At 34.7% G+C, this 19,266-nt stretch overlaps 1 protein-coding gene across 1 annotated transcript in view; it reads left to right on the top strand.

Annotated features, from left to right (window-relative positions):
• Positions 1 to 5,892, top strand: part of LOC150108675 (O-acyltransferase like protein-like) — a 185,422-nt gene extending 179,530 nt beyond the window's left edge. Inside the window, exons 6-7 of the mRNA XM_090390500.1 lie at positions 1,690 to 1,810; positions 5,692 to 5,892. Of these exons, the coding sequence (XP_090246626.1) occupies positions 1,690 to 1,810; positions 5,692 to 5,892 (322 nt within the window). The remainder of the gene's footprint in view (positions 1 to 1,689; positions 1,811 to 5,691) is intronic.
• Positions 5,893 to 19,266: the final 13,374 nt, after the last annotated feature.

The raw sequence follows: 19,266 nt of genomic DNA, 5'->3' as shown, positions 1-19,266 counted from the left end.
TCTTCTTTGAAGGTACTGTTACTGGTCAAATGTATCTAGACATGCTACGCGCATTCATTTTACCTGCCATTCATGCACTTTATCGGGATGATAAATTTTCTTCCAGCAAGATGGTGCACCACCGACCCGTGAGAGCTTATCTCAATAAAAGTTTGCAGGGACAATGGATAGGACAAAGAGGTGCAGTTGAGTTCTCCCCACGTTCTCCTGATTAACACCCTTGGACTTCTACTTATGGGGGACTCTAAAGGATGTAGGGTATCGTAGAAAACCAGCTACACTGGTGGTCCTTCGGAAAGAAATTGAAACGGCATGTGCAGCAACCCCACTGGACACTTTGGCCAACGTTACCCAAGCAGTAGTTCGCCGTAAAAATATGTGTGTGGACGCTGATGGTAACCACTTTGAGCACCTCGTGTAATTATAGAAGTCGAATATAACTTGCATTCATCCCTTGATGTCCGTATAAATTTATTTAGTATTTCAATTTTTACAGGTTTTTCTTTTGTTGAAGTGTGTATACATTGTTTGACGGACTCTCCATAATATGTCATCTTTCATCCTCGAAGCATTAATTAAGTATATCTCAGTTACTCGTTAGTCATTGTGTTGGAAGTCGACTGACGTTTGATAGGTTTACCACACACACACACACACACACACACACACACACACACACACACACACACACACACACACACACACACACACACACACACACACACACACACACACACACACACACACACACACACACACACACACACACACACACACACACACACACACACACACACACACACACACACACACACACACACACACGACAATTAGGAATGTCATGAATTGTTACTGAACTGAAAAATCTGAACTAATATATTGTATAAGCCTGTAATTTGTGCGAAGTACGTATAACTCGTTCTTCGTATGTCTTCAGGGCTTATTTTAGACTACTCGCTCGTTGGTAACTAAAGTCCACTCTGTCTACAAAATTTGGATACTACTTAGTCGATTTTGATGAATTATGCATCACTATCTTCTGCGTGACAAATAGAATTACCTAGAAAGGCTTTCTAATTAAAAACAGTAGTTGAAACCACTTTAAAACTATAAAAATGGAGCTGCAATAACAATATGTATGCATAAGTGCGGCAAGCTATCCTCCCAGCTTTCTGATTTTATTATAGCATGGTGTTTGGCTACTCACTACGCTACCTTCTCACAATAAAGCTACATATGGCACACATCTATTTCTTACCGTTACGTTTATTATCCGTGGTGATTTATGCACTCATTTTTATTGCTTTTCGTTCATATCAAAAGTTTGATTCACATTGGATGAGAGAGAGAGAGAGAGAGAGAGAGAGAGAGAGAGAGAGAGAGAGATTCAGCAAAGCACTCGAGTTTGTTCTTCAATTTCAATTTTGGTAAATCATATACACTTTTCTTGATTAATATCATTAATGTGTTTATGAGGAGATGATTATTGATTTAACGGAAATTAGTACTGAGTAAGTTGTACTTCACGAAGTAGTTCATAAAATTAATTAATCTAACATTTTATGTTTCAACAATTTCATTATATAACCTAAACATCTTCCAATCAATTGACACATATTTATTTACTTAATAGAATTCAAATAGCTATTTTAATTCACTGTAAAAAATTATTGCAATTATTTTTCGTAGGTACCAATATAAATATGGCTACTATATCTACATTCGTCCGTACACACACTTAGGTCCATATTGTGTTGGAGTCTTCCTTGGCTATTTTCTGGCTACAACACCAAAATTTTCAGTAAAACCGGTAAGTATTTTGTACTGCTAAATTTCTGAAATATCGGACCTCAATTTATCTGTATTGATTCCTGAATCGATACATTTCAAATTAATAGAACACAAATTCAAAATATCTAATATTCATCCACATGTTTCATCATATTTTAAGCAATTCATTGATAATTGATACAGGTGGAGTATGATTCACAAAATGATGATTATTATTATTATTATTATTATTATTATTATTATTATTAATCTCCTAATTAGTTCAAAAAATATTATTATGTAAATTGCAACATAAGTAATATTGTGTAACTTGTGAGTTATTAAGTGTAAAGTATTACTGTGATTATTATCAATCGTAATAATATACGCTTTTTACTCTTGTATCAATGAGAAATTATGCAAATGATAATGATATTATGAGTAATTATAATTTTTACTGAACCATTTGCAAGAAAAAGTTGCATTGTTGCCTAAATTTTAGTATATTCATGTAATTATTTTAGAGATAATAAACTATTATTATTATTTAAAAAAAATATTATAGGGTGCTTTAGCAGCAAACGGTAGTAGACACTATTGCAATGCTCCCATATTTTTAGTTGCAAAGTAGATTTTTTCTTTTTCAGGTGAATTAAAATTTAAAGTGTATCAGTGAATTCCATTATTCAAGCTGAACATATTGATGTGAAAACTGTAACTATCAGTTAAGTAATAAGTAAATTATAAGTATTCAAATTTCGAAGTATACGTTGGTCAATTACGTGGAAGACAACAAAGGAAGTCGACATATTAGAAATTACAGAAAGATCATCAAGCAAGAAATATTAAGTGCTACAAATGCCATGAAGACTTAACGGGGGAGGAAAACCATATAACATGCAAGAACTGCATGTTATATGGTTTACATGGTTTTCCTCAGACCATCCCAAACATAGAAAATGCATTTTCTATGTTTGGTGGCCTGAGGCCACTTGGCAGCGAAAATGAAACGCGACGAGTGACGATTGGAAGTGTCAGCAGTGTAGAGAAAACAAAGGAATGTCGCCTTCAACTTCAGGCCAGAAACAGACAACGCTGAAAACAAACGCAGGCGGTAAACAGATAAGGCAGCAATCAGAACGAAAAACAAAGAAAACAACAAGGAAAACCAGTTGAGCCAACTTGAGTGCATTACTTGAAAACAGATTAAAAAACCTAAAAGCCTGTTTATTCGATTTTGTGGGAGAACTATTTGAAAAACATACTATACAGATTACCGAAAAATTCAACCAATATGAGGAATTTATTAAATTCAATAACAACTCGGTAGATGTATTACAGACCATCAGTGAAATTAAAATCTGCGTTAAAACGGAAAGATAGCATAATCTAATTAAAGAGACTACGGAACTACCACAAGAACTAAACTCTTTAAAGCAAAAGTACAAACTCTTAAACCAACAGCAGTATAAAAATGATCTCCTGATAGAAGGTCTCCTGGAAATTGCTTTGCAACACCTAAGACACCACAATACAACTAAGTTGAAAAATGGCGCTCCCATTTTTCAGCTTAGTTGTATTATCAAAAGATATCCAGTTAGTACATCGGTTAACACACACACACACACACACACACACACACACACACACACACACACACACACACACACACACACACACACACACACACACACACACACACACACACACACACACACACACACACACACACACACACACACACACACACACACACACACACACACACACACCCTATGAAAAATCCACTCTCAAAAAACACCACTACAAGGAGATAAACAAACACACCATGTCGAAATCCAACCCTGCTTGTAATAAAAAAAAAATTTAACTGTGTAATAGCAGTTGAAGCCTTCCAAGCACGTACCAACAACCAGTAAAATCAACACCTGGCTTGCGACCAGTTATAGAAACATAACGACGAAACCACCACCACCACCACCATAAGAAAAACTGATTTTTCCTTACTTTAAAATCTGAATGCTGAAAGCTGAAATCTGAAAATGCAGTTGCATCTGCATTCATTTATTCCGTTTCGTGTCTATAAAATAAAAATTGACACCTTTGGGCAGTTCGCAAAAGAAATTCAATAAATTTTTCCAGTAGTGATAGGAAAGATGGGTCACTGAAGGAGAGAAGAGGTGGTACTTTAAAGGAGAGAAGAGATGGTAATTTCAAGGAGACTAAATTCAGAATTGTGTGAGACAATTTTTGCGCAGTCAAATCATTCAGAATGAGGTTTGAACAAACTGCGTATATTCGAACATAAACAGACTCGCCATTAAATGGATTACATGATATAAAAAACAATTAGTTTCTTAAAATACATTCATTATGTAGATGTATAATTAATAAATATATAAATGTTACCTTCAAGTCTAAAAGAATTTAAATATAAGAAGAATAAATGGTGGATAATTATAATTCTTAAATATTTATTCCTGGGACAGTCCTAATGAATATCGAGAATAATACTTATCCGATATAAATTAAAAATGGGGAGGTTCATAAAATGAGCCTCTGTTATTCACTCGGTACAGACGAAGCCCTTTGGTAGAAAAGACCTGTGTTCGATTCTCGTCCATGACGGGAGGAGCCTTTATCTAATCAGATTTCGATTAAAGGTGAGGTAGACGGTCTCATACGGCTAACTCGTGTTTTTCGTCCCGCAAAGCAGACAAACCGGTACTCTAACACAATGGAATTTACAGACAAGAATATTTAGAGGCATAAGGGCGGTAACTGCCATATCCTAGTATTATGGTTAAGAAGGGCGCCTTAGGTACCTGTTAAAGCCATTGATGGATGGAATTTCATAAAACAGTAATAAGGAGTCTCTAAGAACATCAGTTCTAAAATCCTAAAATAGATAGCTGCACACTCTCGAGTTTTAATCGCGTGGCATGCAGGCATCTGTTCGTTTCCAAATCATCTATTAGAATGAAGAGATTAATCTATTTTAATCTAATACGGATCATATTTCCCTGTTCTGGTTTGAAGGAATTCATTCAAATTATGTAATTTTCCAAGATAAAACTCAGTTTTATTCACTTTTTGTTTTCAAACCAATCTGCAGTATGCTGAATTTTATTTTATTTTATTCTTTGGCCTGTCTCGTTACATGTTGGAAAATCATGGTGTGGATGAGAGTCTGGAAGATGAAATCTTTCTCTGCACTTACTATTGTTTCAGTTATTCTGTTGGAACAGGCGATAGGAAAAGCGAAAACATAGAATTCCTCGGAATTTTGAGGTTGCGGATAAGGGTTATATATATTGCTTCAATCAACGATTTTAAGTTACTATCAATTTTTTCTCTTCTTCAAGCAGTAGGTTACATTTCTATTTAAAACTAAGCAAAAAATCTGAAATTTAAATAAGGAAAATTTCTATTGCTCAGTGGATGTGGCATTTCCACACCACGGCGCTTGACCGCACGAATGAAGACTTGGTGTTTCGAATCTAGATGGCGACTAGAGGAAGTTTTTCTAATCCTTTTTTCGAACGGTTCCCGAGTTATTCGATCTCCGGCGCGGGCAAACGGTTTTTTTCTGCCAGAAACTTGTGTTTTTCGTCCCTTAAACTGAAGAAAAACTACCGTAGAACCCACACTATTTCAGACTTTCAATATATTGTGTTAGGGTTAGGGACCACGAGATGGCGGCACTTGTTGAGCAGCTCTTCACTGCGTGCCGCTTAATTAGTGATAGCCTCTGCCAGCTATCTCTGATTGGTATCAGTGGAGATTGAACTGCCCACTCAGTCTCCAAAAGTTAGATAGGGCTAAACGGCCTCGCCTACTCCGTGTAAGGGAACAAAAAGGCATCAGCTGATTTTTTTTTAAATAATTATTGAAATATCTTAATTATACTATTCTTTATAGGTTCTCAGATGGATTGGTTGGACAGTGGCTATAATCACCAATCTGGCTGTTGTGTATGGAGCTTGGAATTGGAACAGTGGAGAAGATTACAACTTACCAGAATCATTATTATATGCTGCATGTCATCGAGCAGTGTGGACAACGGGGACTGCGTGGGTCGTTCTTATCTGCTCCAGTGGATATGGAGGTTTGTGGAAGTAGCGATTTATGATTCGTGGACAAAATTCAAAGCATATAATGAAAATATTTTGTTTGTTTGAAGATCATATATTTAAGAATGTTTGTTTAAACATTTGGACACGTTTGTTATGTAGAGATTCATAACCTATTTTAGCTGTTGTTGTTGGCATTGAGGTCCAAATGTAAAGTTTTTGCAACTTCCTCCGTACTGTTTTTTTTCCAAGTTAGTCGATCTGTCTTGCAGTGTGGCAAGTAGTTTTTTCCCTCCAAGAAACACAAGATTTTGAACATCAACACAAGAAAATCGAATATAAAACTCACAATAACAGTGTAGAATCACAGTAAATAGAAGGAGTCATATACTGGCAACAGATCACAAAGAACTGGTAGAAATCACAGATAAAGTATACAAAATGACATGAAAGAGTACAAATGCAAACAATGGGAGACATAAGAAAGAACGAATCATAAACTTAACATATGCAGTTGGTATATTAATTTCCTTTGGTTCATAGGAATGGAGTGAGAGAGGGGAGGTGAGTTTTTTTCCCTAAATACATTATAGCACACCTTGTACTAACTGTCTCTGGTTCCTAGGTGTTCACTACTGTTGAATGTCTGCTGCACTTCTTTCTTACTGAACCGTCTATTGAACCTTAGGCAATAAGTTTAGGCAAGATACCTTAGCAATCTAATTTCCCGTAGTGTTACTTAAGGGCCAGGAGACAGGACAAAAGCAACTGTTTGCCGTACTGGCTTTCCCGGAACCCGTTTAAAATCTATTCTTTTGCCAGCTGTCTGCTATTAACTAAGGGTTTTGATAAGTTGCCATCACTTCAAGAACGTTAAGGCAAAATAAGTTCGCCCTGCTCCCTCTGAGGAATAAAATGCGTCATTATAGCAGCTGCTCTTGTATTAATATTTGGTGCAACAGAAAGTGAAGGACTGATGGCTGCCAATTCACTGGAACAGTCATCATCGAACTTCTTGTAAAATGTAAGATAACTGTATCATGAATCGCAGAGAACACCAGAGGAAAAGCTGGCCACCCATTTAAAGAGGGTGGTGATGAGATCCAAGGAAGACAACACTTGATTACCAGGTCACACGGTCGAAATCTTTGTGAATGTAAACGGTGGAGTCAGTAGTTTCTCCGAACTTTTCCATGGCACGTGTCTAGTGTTATGTGATGCAAACTACGGGGTTTGCTGTGAGTATTGAATGGAAGAATCCGTGCGGATGGTCGCTGAATAATTGGTGGACTGGATTCTGTAGTGTAGAAGTTGGCTATTGATGACTTTCTCCATTATTCGGGAGAGGACAAAGGCATTGGCAATTGGTGAGTAGTTTGAAGGTAGACCTGTATCTCACTTTTTTGGAATAGGATGGATATGAGCTTGATTCAGAGCATTCGAGTACGTATCAGCTATTTGTAGTAGATTGTGGAGACGATGCGGGACGTGTGTTAACTCTGGAGCAGTGAGGACAACTGGAGAGATGTCATCAGGAACAGAAGACTTTTCAGTGATCAAGCTATTCAGTAGTTTTATGATGTCTTTTATGGGTTGAATGGGGGAATGAAGGCCTTAATGGAAAAATTTCTGTGACTGATTTTCTCAGCAGCGGTAATTTGGATCAAATGTGCGGAAGCAATTGTCAGACCAAGGAAAGGAGGAGTAGAAATTCCTGAGGGCATCTCATTCGATTCCTCACTAGTGCCCGAGGATGGGAGTTAGGGGATGGTTGGAAGAGGAGCATTTCGTGAGAGAGGAGGCTTGTGCACGTTTTTAGCCTGAGTTGCTGAGAGGAGAGGAGAGGAGAGGAGAGGTGATCTCTCTACGTTATATCTGGAAAGAGAACTAGTCGAAAATAGATCCAGATTATTTGGATCTATTTTAGGCTTGGATCAGAGTGAAGAGGGTTATTAATATAGCACTGTTTGTGCTAGGTCATTACTTATAGCAAAGACTTCTGCCTCTCGTCTAGCCTGACAGGTTGTATTGGAATAGGAAAACTAGTTGTAACTGTGGACGGTGAGCTCGCCCTGGAATACAACCTCACTATTTGGACAGCTGGATTACAGATGGTCGAGTTTTATTGAAAGGAATATGAAGAAGTCTGACTTGCTATATATGAACATATGCTAGATAATAGAGTGACCCCAATAAATACTTGTGAATGGCACTTAAAATAATTGAAATTTTTGCCTGTTTAATTATATAAAATATGTACGTTCAATATAGAGGATGTTAAGATACTCAATATATTTTTGTGCATGATAAAATGCTTTGTTTTCCCGGCATCAATTCGTGTCCTCACACATACTGGTTGGCGAATGGTTAGCGATCTGGTCTCCAGCCAAAAGGCTGAGGATTCGAATCCAGCATAAGCATGGATGTTTGTGATTGCCTGTGAAAATACTAGTAGTGGTGGTGGGAGGTAGATGGCGCTGATGTAGCTACGGTTCGTTGTGGTTGGTGGATTGAGTGGTGGAAACAGAATTGTAGAGTAGGTTTCCTCTTTCGATTAGTCTTTTGATTCCATGGAAGTGTCAAGTAATAATAATAATAATAATAATAATAATAATAATAATAATAATAAAATTCCTGCCAGTAATTGTAGGTGTCCGATAAACACTGGGTGACAAAGTACCGGGAGCTGCGGGTAAGATGGATGTCCAAGAATGGTAAGTTACGAACCATTTCGTTTTCCATGGTGAACTGAACGCGCGGTGATGGCTATCGATACGCCCACAGCCTCCGGTAATTATCAGAGGCTGTGGGCGACAACCAGCGTCAATCGGACACCTACCGTTACTGGCAGATAGATTCATCAAAAATCTGCTCATAGTAGAGCACGTAATGCGTGTTCCTCTCCCTCAAGCTTACAACAAGAACTTCTCAATGTCAAAACTTCAATGCAATTTAATGATTACAACCCTCATCAAATCCAGCAGAAAAATGACTCCGATGGTCCACACCTCAGGATTCTTCAACAGACTGCAGGGTTCCAATCTGTTATATTTCTGGTATCTCTTAACCTATTGGTAGAATTCTGAAGAAGTATCACCTTATTCCAAAATATTTTCCTATTAACAAAATTTCTCATTTATTGCCATCTACAAAAGACAAACTGTTGCCCCTATCTTTTGCGTTTCTTTACCAGATCCCTTCTGAATGCAGTCTGACATACTTCGGGCAGACAGGCCGTTCTGTGAAAAAAAATAATGAACATCAATATTATATTGAATACATGAAACCTCAAAAGTCTGGTCTGGCACAACTAAGTATTGATATTAAACACAGTGTCCGGTGGGATGAAGTTCGTCTTCTCGATAGAAGCAATTTTAAATATGAACGCCTTTTCAAAGAAAGTTACGAAACCCTTTTACTTCGGCAAAATCTGAATAGGGAGGATTGTCTCTCTCTCTCTCTCTTCCCAAAATTTTGGGAGATTCTCATTTTATGTAACCATCAAAAATAGCTTTAATATTATTTATTAATATATTAATTTCTAGCAGGCAGCAAACGTTTTAATTGGTAAGCCTATTGTTGTATGTACCTTGCATTCCCGTTTTTTTGATATCCTTGTTTCTACTCACTGAAGATGTACTGTTATTTTCAGTACAAAATATCCGTACTTTCATTTCATTAAAGTTAATTAGTGTGGTTATCGTGAAATTTGTTGTTTATAGTCATGCCACAGGTACCTTTAAAGATTACGCTGTGAAAAATGTGTGATACTATCCAAAATCTTTAATCCATTCTTTCCAATTCACTTGCATAAGATGAAAGACCGCCTTTTGCTAATTCATTAAGAGTTTGCTTATTTATTATGAAAATAGGGAAGATTTTAAAAATACATGCTTTTCATTCTACAAAACAGGCATCAATTAATATAAGTGATTTACCATTTCCATATTTTTGGCTTGTGCCATATTTCTAAACAATACCATTATTCCTACCTGTATAACTGAGAACTGCATTACTTTTTAAGGCTCATCTTGTACGGAATTTGATATTTTAACCACCTGCTGTTTTCTTTGTTTCTTTTTAGCTGTCCAGTACACTATTAACTATAGTACAGATTGTGTTGCTCTCATATGTATACGTTTCATTGATCAATTAATCATATAAAATAACAGATGTATTCATTTTCATTTAATTTAAAATCTTAAAAATATAAAAATAAGATAAAATAAAATAAACTTTCAATGAAGTTTAAATGAATTTTTTTTGTTTGTTTGTTTATTTTCGTAGGATGGATAAACGTAATTCTTTCTTGGAAAGCATTTATGGTTTTAGGAAGGTTAACGTACGCCGCCTATCTGATCCATTTTATCATACTTTTGACATATCTGGCTAATCTAAGTGAAGAAGTATCAATAACGCATCAAAGCTTTGTAAGTAAATTTATCTTTTATATATAATTCGAATATTATTAAATCGTGCTAAAAAGCAATATAAAAATTAAGTTCTTTTAAAAGATGGTGTTTTCAATCTTTAAAACCTATCTATCCACACACACACACATAGAAATAATAATTAATAATACTTAAATATGGATAATATATATATATATATATATATATATATATATATCAGTGGCATCAGGTGCTCATTTCGGTTGGGTGTGCTGTCATGTGGGTTATGCAACCTGGGCTATAAATTTCACGTCAATTTGACTATATGCATGGGCGGGCGTCCGCAGAAAATTTTCCGGGGGGGACCTTGTAGACAAATAATTACTACATCAATAATATTTCATAATTATTGATTAAATTAAATAATTATATCAATAAAAATCTTTTAGCTTTTTTATGTAATTATTTGAATATAAATTATAAATATTCGATGTAAACTATAAATGCATTATTTTCATTTTGAATCGATTTTAATGATCTTTAATTCTTGAAAAAAAAAAGTATTCAGAATTAATAGTTTTTAGTACAATTTCATATATAAAAAAATTGACCGGCATATTTTATTAAAAATCAACTAATTAATTAATCCTAAATGAAATTATTTCAGTTTAAAAGCAAAAAAAATTCATAAAACTAACAAGTAAAATAATATTAAATTGCATACACTTACCATTTAAAAATGTATTTTTCGGTTGAAATTTGTTTCACTCTAAATTTACAATACACACTCAGTCACTCACTAGAAACAGAGGGCAAACTAACCGGTCACTTTCAAAAATCAGAAAAAGATGAACCAAAAACAGGAACACGTGTTTTTTTGCTCCAATGAAACACATGTTCTATGGCTACCCGCCGTGCTAAACAGGCGAAAGAACCCATAATAAAATTTTAAGAGAAAAAGCGTTCCCAGGGTTGAGGCTGTAAGATTACATACCTGAATCAATTTTACGATTATAATTTGTGGAATTTTTAGTCGAATCGGGGGTCCCCCCCCCGCAGACGCCCATGACCGTGTGATTGCATTTTATCGATGTATGAAAGTTTTGAGAGGGCATAGCACATCAGCGCTCATCTTAATTGGTCCAATGCAATTAATTGATGGATAACTTTGAATACTTCTGCGTAGAGTGGGGGAACAATCTGCTTTAGTATTTATTAGAAAAGAACAATGAAGGAGAATGCTTTATTTGTTTGGTATATTTGAAATACTCAAAGATGAAAATATATGAACTATCATTTATAAGACATGTCAGAATAGAAAAGAATAAGTGTGAGTAGAAACACTTTCATTAATGGTAAAGAATAATTATCATTTGTGAAATGTGTGTCCTATAAGTTGCTGGGTAGAGCGAATAGCACGATCCTATAAATTCTAAACGTGAGTAAGTGAATTTATGTTGAGATAATTAAAAAAAAACTTATGAAGAGAGAGAGAGAGAGAGAGAGAGAGAGAGAGAGAGAGAGAGAGAGAGAGAGAGAGAGAGAGAGAGGGAGAGAGTATTGCAGAAATAAATACGGTTTGATGGAGCAGCAAATCATCTCGTAAAATTTGTTCCACATGCTATGTGTATTTCTCTGGTTTGTGTATATTTCGCTCCGTTTTCCAACAATTTTATTTTGTTTACTGAGACTCAGTATACATAATATCCGATTATTATCGGAATTATCCACACTTTAGGGAACCTAAATTCATTAGTTTTTTTGTTTTTTTTTAGTATCAGCGGTACTTCTGTCTTGCCAATCTCACATATGCTGATATTTTGTTGTAGATCAACAACGTCTTATAATACACAGAATATTCATTTTTATTCAGGGATAGATATTTTTTACTGTCTGTGGTTTCCAAAGACTACAATAAAAATGTCTCTATACCGTTAAAAAACTTTGCAACCTCAACAGTTGCTATATTGTACAAGGAAAAGAAAAAAAAACAATTAGCATTTTTCTCCTAACATCCACTTTCAAATTTTCAGTTCCAGAAAACATGCGTAACAACTGTTTATAATATACATCGGATACGAAGAGTGCTGAACTCCTGACAACGTTAAATTGGATTGGTTGACACAAAAACCAATCACAGACGCTATATGCTGAGTGAGCTCAAAATTTTAGCACACCCGACCCCCGCCTTCTCAGCGGTTTAAAATATTAGAAAGCTAAGAATTTGACCCGTTTCCCCTTCTTTACATCTTTTCGAATGGCTCAAAGATATATGCATTGCGAAAGCACACCCGGGCTATTAACGCGAATGTGATGCAATGTTTACGCTTCGAAAAGTACTCTCTTCATTAAGCACTAATGTTTTATTACCCTTTAAAGGAGTTTTATTTATTACCTTTACCCTTCAAAGGAGTCTTTAAAGGGAATAAATGCAAAAAAATAATATCGGTGATATTGATATTTCGTGGATGAGCACCACACACCTAGCAAACCCAAAATATTCGCCCCTGATAAATATATAGTTTATATATATATATATATATATATATATATATATATATAAATGTCTAGATAAAATTTCCTGCACATTAGCACATTACTATACGTTTATTGCTTTAATGCATCTTTATACTCATATATACACTCGTATAATCATTTGTAACTTATGACACGACATTTCACAAAATTTCACAAAACAATATCACCTGCTTTGGATCTGAATTTAATAATGGCACAAGAATAATTTAAAACAGTCTGAATATTATAGATTTGAGTTTGTACAGCCTTGCTTACAGATGCTTATACTTCTTAATGTTTCTGTAATATTGTTACTGCATTTTTTTACTGTAATCATCACATTTAATAATTTCGATAAACATCGCACTATCATTCCACCTTAACATCCCACACATAACTTTTTGTTCCTCGGAAAAATATCAGAAGACTCTTATCCAGTCTAGATAAAAATGTCGACTGTTCCAGAGGCCCCCTCCCCTTCTCATTTTACTGGAGGTTTGATATCAATAGTTTACTCTTTCCAATCGCCTTTGTTTTTCTGTTTTATTTTTCTACTGCCATCCAAACTATAATTTAGCATTTAGTTCATTAGCTTGATATCTCGAAGACAATTGATTGTATTTGCTTCAAAGATTTGAAGATCTTATGGCCTGCCGGTTAACATCTGAATATCAGTTCATGCTGGTCTGCATATTAGCATATTACGTTTATTGCTTTAATGTATCTTTATACTCATTCTCATTTTTCAAGTTATGTTGCTAAATTTTAACCACCTTATCGGCCATTACATCAAATATTTATGGATCAAATAAGGAAAATTACCCATAGGATGACAAGGTTCTAGAGAAATCATACAGTAAAAAATGCCTTAGAAGAACAAAATACATCAGAATATCTGAGAAAATATCGAGAATATTAGCATCCTGAGATGTAACAGATTAATAGAAGTAAAATTCTCGTTATTAATAATAATGAAATAAAATAAATAATATGTACTACTATCAAAATACGCTATAACTAATATGTATCCTTGACGGTACATATTAGTTATTTGATAATGGTGGTGAAATGTTGCAGACTTTATATGTGAATCACTTCCGCTCTCACCGGCTTACTGGCCTTGAGCAATCACACCAAATGCCAATAAATTCGTGGTTGTTTCAATTGTATTTGAGAGCCACATGTATATGATGTTCTCCGAATTAATGAAAGTAGTGCAAACATAATAATTTTCACGGTATGAATTAATCGTTCTACCATAGTTCACATTATATTACAAATTTGGGAATATTCAATCTTACAAATTCGGGAATATCCAATCTTACAAATTTGGGAATATTCAATCTTACATTGGGAATATTCAATCTGAATTTGCTGACACGATATAAGGAACTTGAGGAAAGGATTTCCTAAAAGGAAATCAGGGTGGATGAAACCATTCAGAACCAGCTACTAATGAGCAATGCATATAGTGGAATCACCCACACTGCCATCTCAAAGAATTTGGTTTCCTCATGAAAACTCTAGAATTCTTTAGAGTGAATTACAAGGAGTAAAATAATGGAGTAAAGACTTCTTCAGAATGCAAGAAATCGTAAAAAAAAAAAAAAAGATTGTGTTTTTGAAGACATTGATTTTGTTTCTTTTCTCTTAGGAGAACGCTTTCTAACAGTATGGTCGTGGAAAAAATCTCTTAGGAGAACGCGACCATTTGTATTCTGTCAAAATTTACATACCAACAGGCAGGCAATTTCGAGTGTTAGGGGTCCATTCTAGAGAAAATTAACATTTCGGCTAATTAGGATTATTGCAATGTTTATGTTTACCTGAATGTCACATTTATTTCAAAAAGCTATTTTAAAAATAACTTCTGACGATCAGTCATCCTCTTTACTTTTTGGAAACCTCAAATTCTTTACAGTTGTTCAAAAGACAAGGGATGTAAATGTAAAGACTGTAAAATGACTTTACGAAAAGAAAGGACAGTTTCCGCTTTACACAGAAACGTAATACAATTCCATTGGATAGCAGAATATACTACTTGTTTCCGACATAGAGGAATACGAATTTTCGCAACTAGTTGTCAACCTAGATCACATTCTGCATTAATGACATGATTTTCATAACAAATCTGTGCTATTCATTTAATATGACAGAATATTAAATTAGCAAAATAGAAAACAAAACTGCTTATGTAAAACAACCCTTTACAATCAACTGAAACAGTGGACAGATTCTAAAGTAGTAATGGCGAATAAGCTACCTTGATCGCTAGGTTTAAAAGATGCGGTCTCCAAAAATTCTGCTTGTTTATTAGTACCTTTGATTATATTCTAATTCGGCTGGAAATTGTATAACTGAAATTCAATGATTTCCTTCCAATGGCAAGCAGGAACCAGAACACTTTTGAATCATCTTACTATGCTATATGAATATAAGGTTTTGTTTCAAATAACTCAAAAAATCAAACCTGAAGTTTGGAAGATTCTCCTGCGACACTACTTATAACACACATATATACAGTATATTGTCTACTATGTACAGTTTGCCATAAAAAGAATATAATATATGTTTTAGACTCTGTTGTCCTTCATGTCATTTTTAGAAATAACGTGTTTGCATAAATTAATCAGATAAAAGTATAATATATAATAATTTTTCTTTCACATTACGAAGTAAAATTTAACAGATATGAAATTAAATATATTTTGAAATAAACATAATTATTTCTTTTTAACTGAAAACATTCTCTTACAGATCTGGCAATTTTTTGGTAATCTTACTGTTACATATGGAATTTCTTACGCCCTTTGTATTCTTGTGGAGTCCCCAGCGCTTGCACTCGAAAAAATTATTTTTGGAGGACATGCCAACAAAAACAAAAATACAAATGACAAATCTATCCCGTCAGTTTATTATGTAACAATAGAGGCGAAAGAATTAAAGAAAAACACTGAATTGTTTAATCAATATAATAAGGAAAATAATATGATGAATGGAATAGACAACAAAAGCTTCATTCATTTGTGATAACCATTGAATTAAGTTTGGTTAAAAATGAATATGATCATGGTTGTGACAATGATCATATTCATTTTCTTCATTTCTTCATTTTCTTTGATTATCATTCACTATCTAATGATAATCAAAGATGGTCTTATTTAAGATGCATTAATTTTATATTCTGCGGCTAGTCATCACTTTTGGATATTATCCTCAGAATAATCGGTTATTTGTAGTATATCAGTTCAATGCATCATTGTAAATTCATTCGTCTATCTATAATAAATGTATGTGATTATTACTTGTCAACAAAGTTTTTCTTTTATCGAATATAATTTCATAATGTCTCATAGCCGAAGTAACAAAGTCCATTAAGAGAGAAGATCCCTTCAGCCATAAGAAACCAGTAATGCATTTAACTGCATTTTTTTAAAATTCTAATTGGATAAATGTTTAGACGTCAGAGTTATATTCTTCTGCTATATATACATATTTAATCAATTGTCATAGTTCAACATGTAATGGAAAACAAATGACATCTGTATATGCCCGTCTACTGATAGAGAGATGGAAGAAGTGGTAGTGAGTCTTCGGTTGATAAAAGTTGAAAGATGGTTTCGTAGGGGTTTCTAAAAATAATTCGGTTCCCTTTGAGGTGTAAGTGATATCTGAATATACTTTTATAATGGCTGGTTTTATCTGTTGGTATTGCATTTTTTGCTTTGTGAGTTTTCAGTGATAAGCATTTGAAGGTTTTTCCGCTTAGAAGGTCTTCGTAATTTTTATTACTGCACAGTAAAACAATAACTCAATCATATAAAAAAGAGCTTTATAATTACAAAAAACATATCTTTATAAAGATAAAGCTATACTTACATTGACCTACAGATCAGTAACGCATATTCCATAGATAAATAAAATTCCGTTTAAAAAATAAAAGTTTTGAGGTAGTTCGTATTAGTACACCTAAGCGATGAATACAACAAAAAGAGAAGAATTACACTCTAAATAATAAAATAACAAAATACAGGAAAACAAAATAGTTACTTTTGAAATTATGAAAAAAAAGATGGAAAATTGTAAAAATGGAAAAGCCGAAGCACTTCCATAGCGTCGGAAGCATTAAGTTGTCCAGGTAGACATCAGACGTCACGGTTTTGGCTACATTCACCAGTGAACCAAACCACATTCGACTGAAACATCCCATATCATTACCAAGCCTCCACTAAGCTTGACAGTTCAATGATGCCGTCAGGTCGGAACCGATCCTGTGAAAGCTCCACGACCATACTGTTAGAAAGCTTCCAAGTCGATTGGACAGACATTGAAATGATATAATTATGAAGAATTAATCTGAGGGGGAGGGGAATATATCCTCAAATATCTAAGAATACCTCCTAGGATGATTTGAAAGTGTGACTAATCAAGTCACTGTCGTAGCTTACTTAATATTGTTGTTGTTCAATATTACAAGGCAGTTATAGCAATACTCCATTTAACTGTAAACGAGTGGCAGAAGGTGTCTTGTGAATGTGAAAACTGTTACGTCATGCTCCGTTTGTTTAAACGTGTGTAAGTAGGGTGGATTTTTATACAGATGGATATGCTACTACTCTGGTAACTATTTTGTCTCTGTAACTGGAATACTTTAAAGTTTATTTATGATTTTTCACCCAGTTCCCCATAAGTATAAAAGAAAATTTATCTTGTAGTCATTAATAAATGTTAGAACTTCGTCTAATTTCCAGAAACCAGCACTATTCAAGAAAAAGTGCTGCATATCTTGATGACTATATTTCTTAGATTATAATGTTGTCTTCGGCCTATGCAACAAGAATATTACAAAGACCTACATCAAATAGAATAGAATTTCCTGTTAGCCGTATTAAACTGTTTAAATTACATAAAACAGTTTAATACGGCTGAAACTTTTGAATATAATATATCCGATTTCCATTCAAATAACTGCAAACTTATGGAAATAAAGTAAACAAAATCATAAAATCATAACACACTCTAAGTAATATATCAGTTTTCCTAAATCCTCTCAGGGGAAATGCGAAAATCACACTGGACAAGAAGCCATTCGGATTTCCATTCGATAATTACTATAAAATCTTAAACAATTCGTTACTCAAACACACACACACACACACACACACACACACACACACACACACACACACACACACACACACACACACACACACACACACACACACACACACACACACACACACACACACACACACACACACACACACACACACATAAATGTTGGTCATTATACTGCAGAGTAAGAATTAAGTTTATATATACAAACTTCCTTTTCTTACTAAGCAGTATGTTAGCCCAATATTCTCAACAGTGATTAGTTCTCTCTCTCTGAATTTTACGGAAGAAATAGCTGCGAAAAAAATACAAATAAATGTTCTAATAAATGACTGCTTATGCAGAGATCTCTTAGGGAAGGCTTCCTTCGAACCATACAGTTGGATCTAAATAAATCTACGAAGCACTCCCCTTTTTATAGTCAGGAAGTAATTAAGTTTTGAACAGGACTTGTGCAGGGGTTAACATATTGTGCTGATCTTATTACATTACATTTTTGTGCTACACTATTTTTAGAGAGAGGAAGCTGTATGTAGAGGATTTATTTATTCACAATTAGTTTTGGTAACTAAAAATAAATAATGTAGTTAGTGAATCATACGACTGTCCAGTGCTATACCATGTGTTGGAAAAATTCCCTTACCTTTTCACGTACCTTACGCGAGAAGACAGTCTAGGCTCACATTGACACCGCATTCTAATAAGACTTTGCGGATTTGCTGTATTGCATTTCTTGCTGGAGAGTTTGTTTCCGTAAAACTTTAAATATCATTTTAACTATCCTATATATTAGAAAGTTACGTTCGAAAACCGATAGCTTCAAGCCAGATTCTGTCAGTCCAAAAACATCGGCACTTTTATTCATATGATTCATTAAGAATGTATGACGCATTTTCAGCAAAGATACTATAATATACACGGTGGCCATAAAATAACTTTCCCTCTTTAGAGGCATCTATAACTAAAACCAATAAACGGGATGAGACCAAATTTAATATTGAGACTTTTCAAGGCACAAGGAGATGACTTTCGCGAAAAAAAGATTTACTACAAAACGTCGTCGACAGGAGAAATTTTGACGCTGGCGGAGCCGAAAACAAGCGGATAATTACATTGAAGGCAAATAAATGGAATAATAACATGGCACGAGCTATGTATGGCAGAGCGCTTGGACCAGTACTGGTCCCTGTGTTGTTGAACACCGCAGTAGCAACGTCTGTTACTGTCTCTTCTTGCACTGCTTTCCGTCCTCTGCCAGGTCTAACTCCTAGTGATCCAGTTTCTTCAAACTTCTTAATCATAGCTCTCAGTGCTACAGCTGACATAGGACCTGTACGCAGGTTATGAAGACTTTTAAATTCCCGAAGGGCCGCTACGGCATTGCACTGCTTAAGGTAAAA

Source organism: Typopeltis vanoorti, chromosome 3 (assembly GCF_054136105.1).
Source record: "Typopeltis vanoorti isolate ZY-2024b chromosome 3, IOZ_Tvanoo_1.0, whole genome shotgun sequence".
Lineage (NCBI taxonomy): Eukaryota > Metazoa > Arthropoda > Arachnida > Uropygi > Thelyphonidae > Typopeltis > Typopeltis vanoorti.
This window is presented reverse-complemented; position numbering and strand designations above follow the sequence as displayed.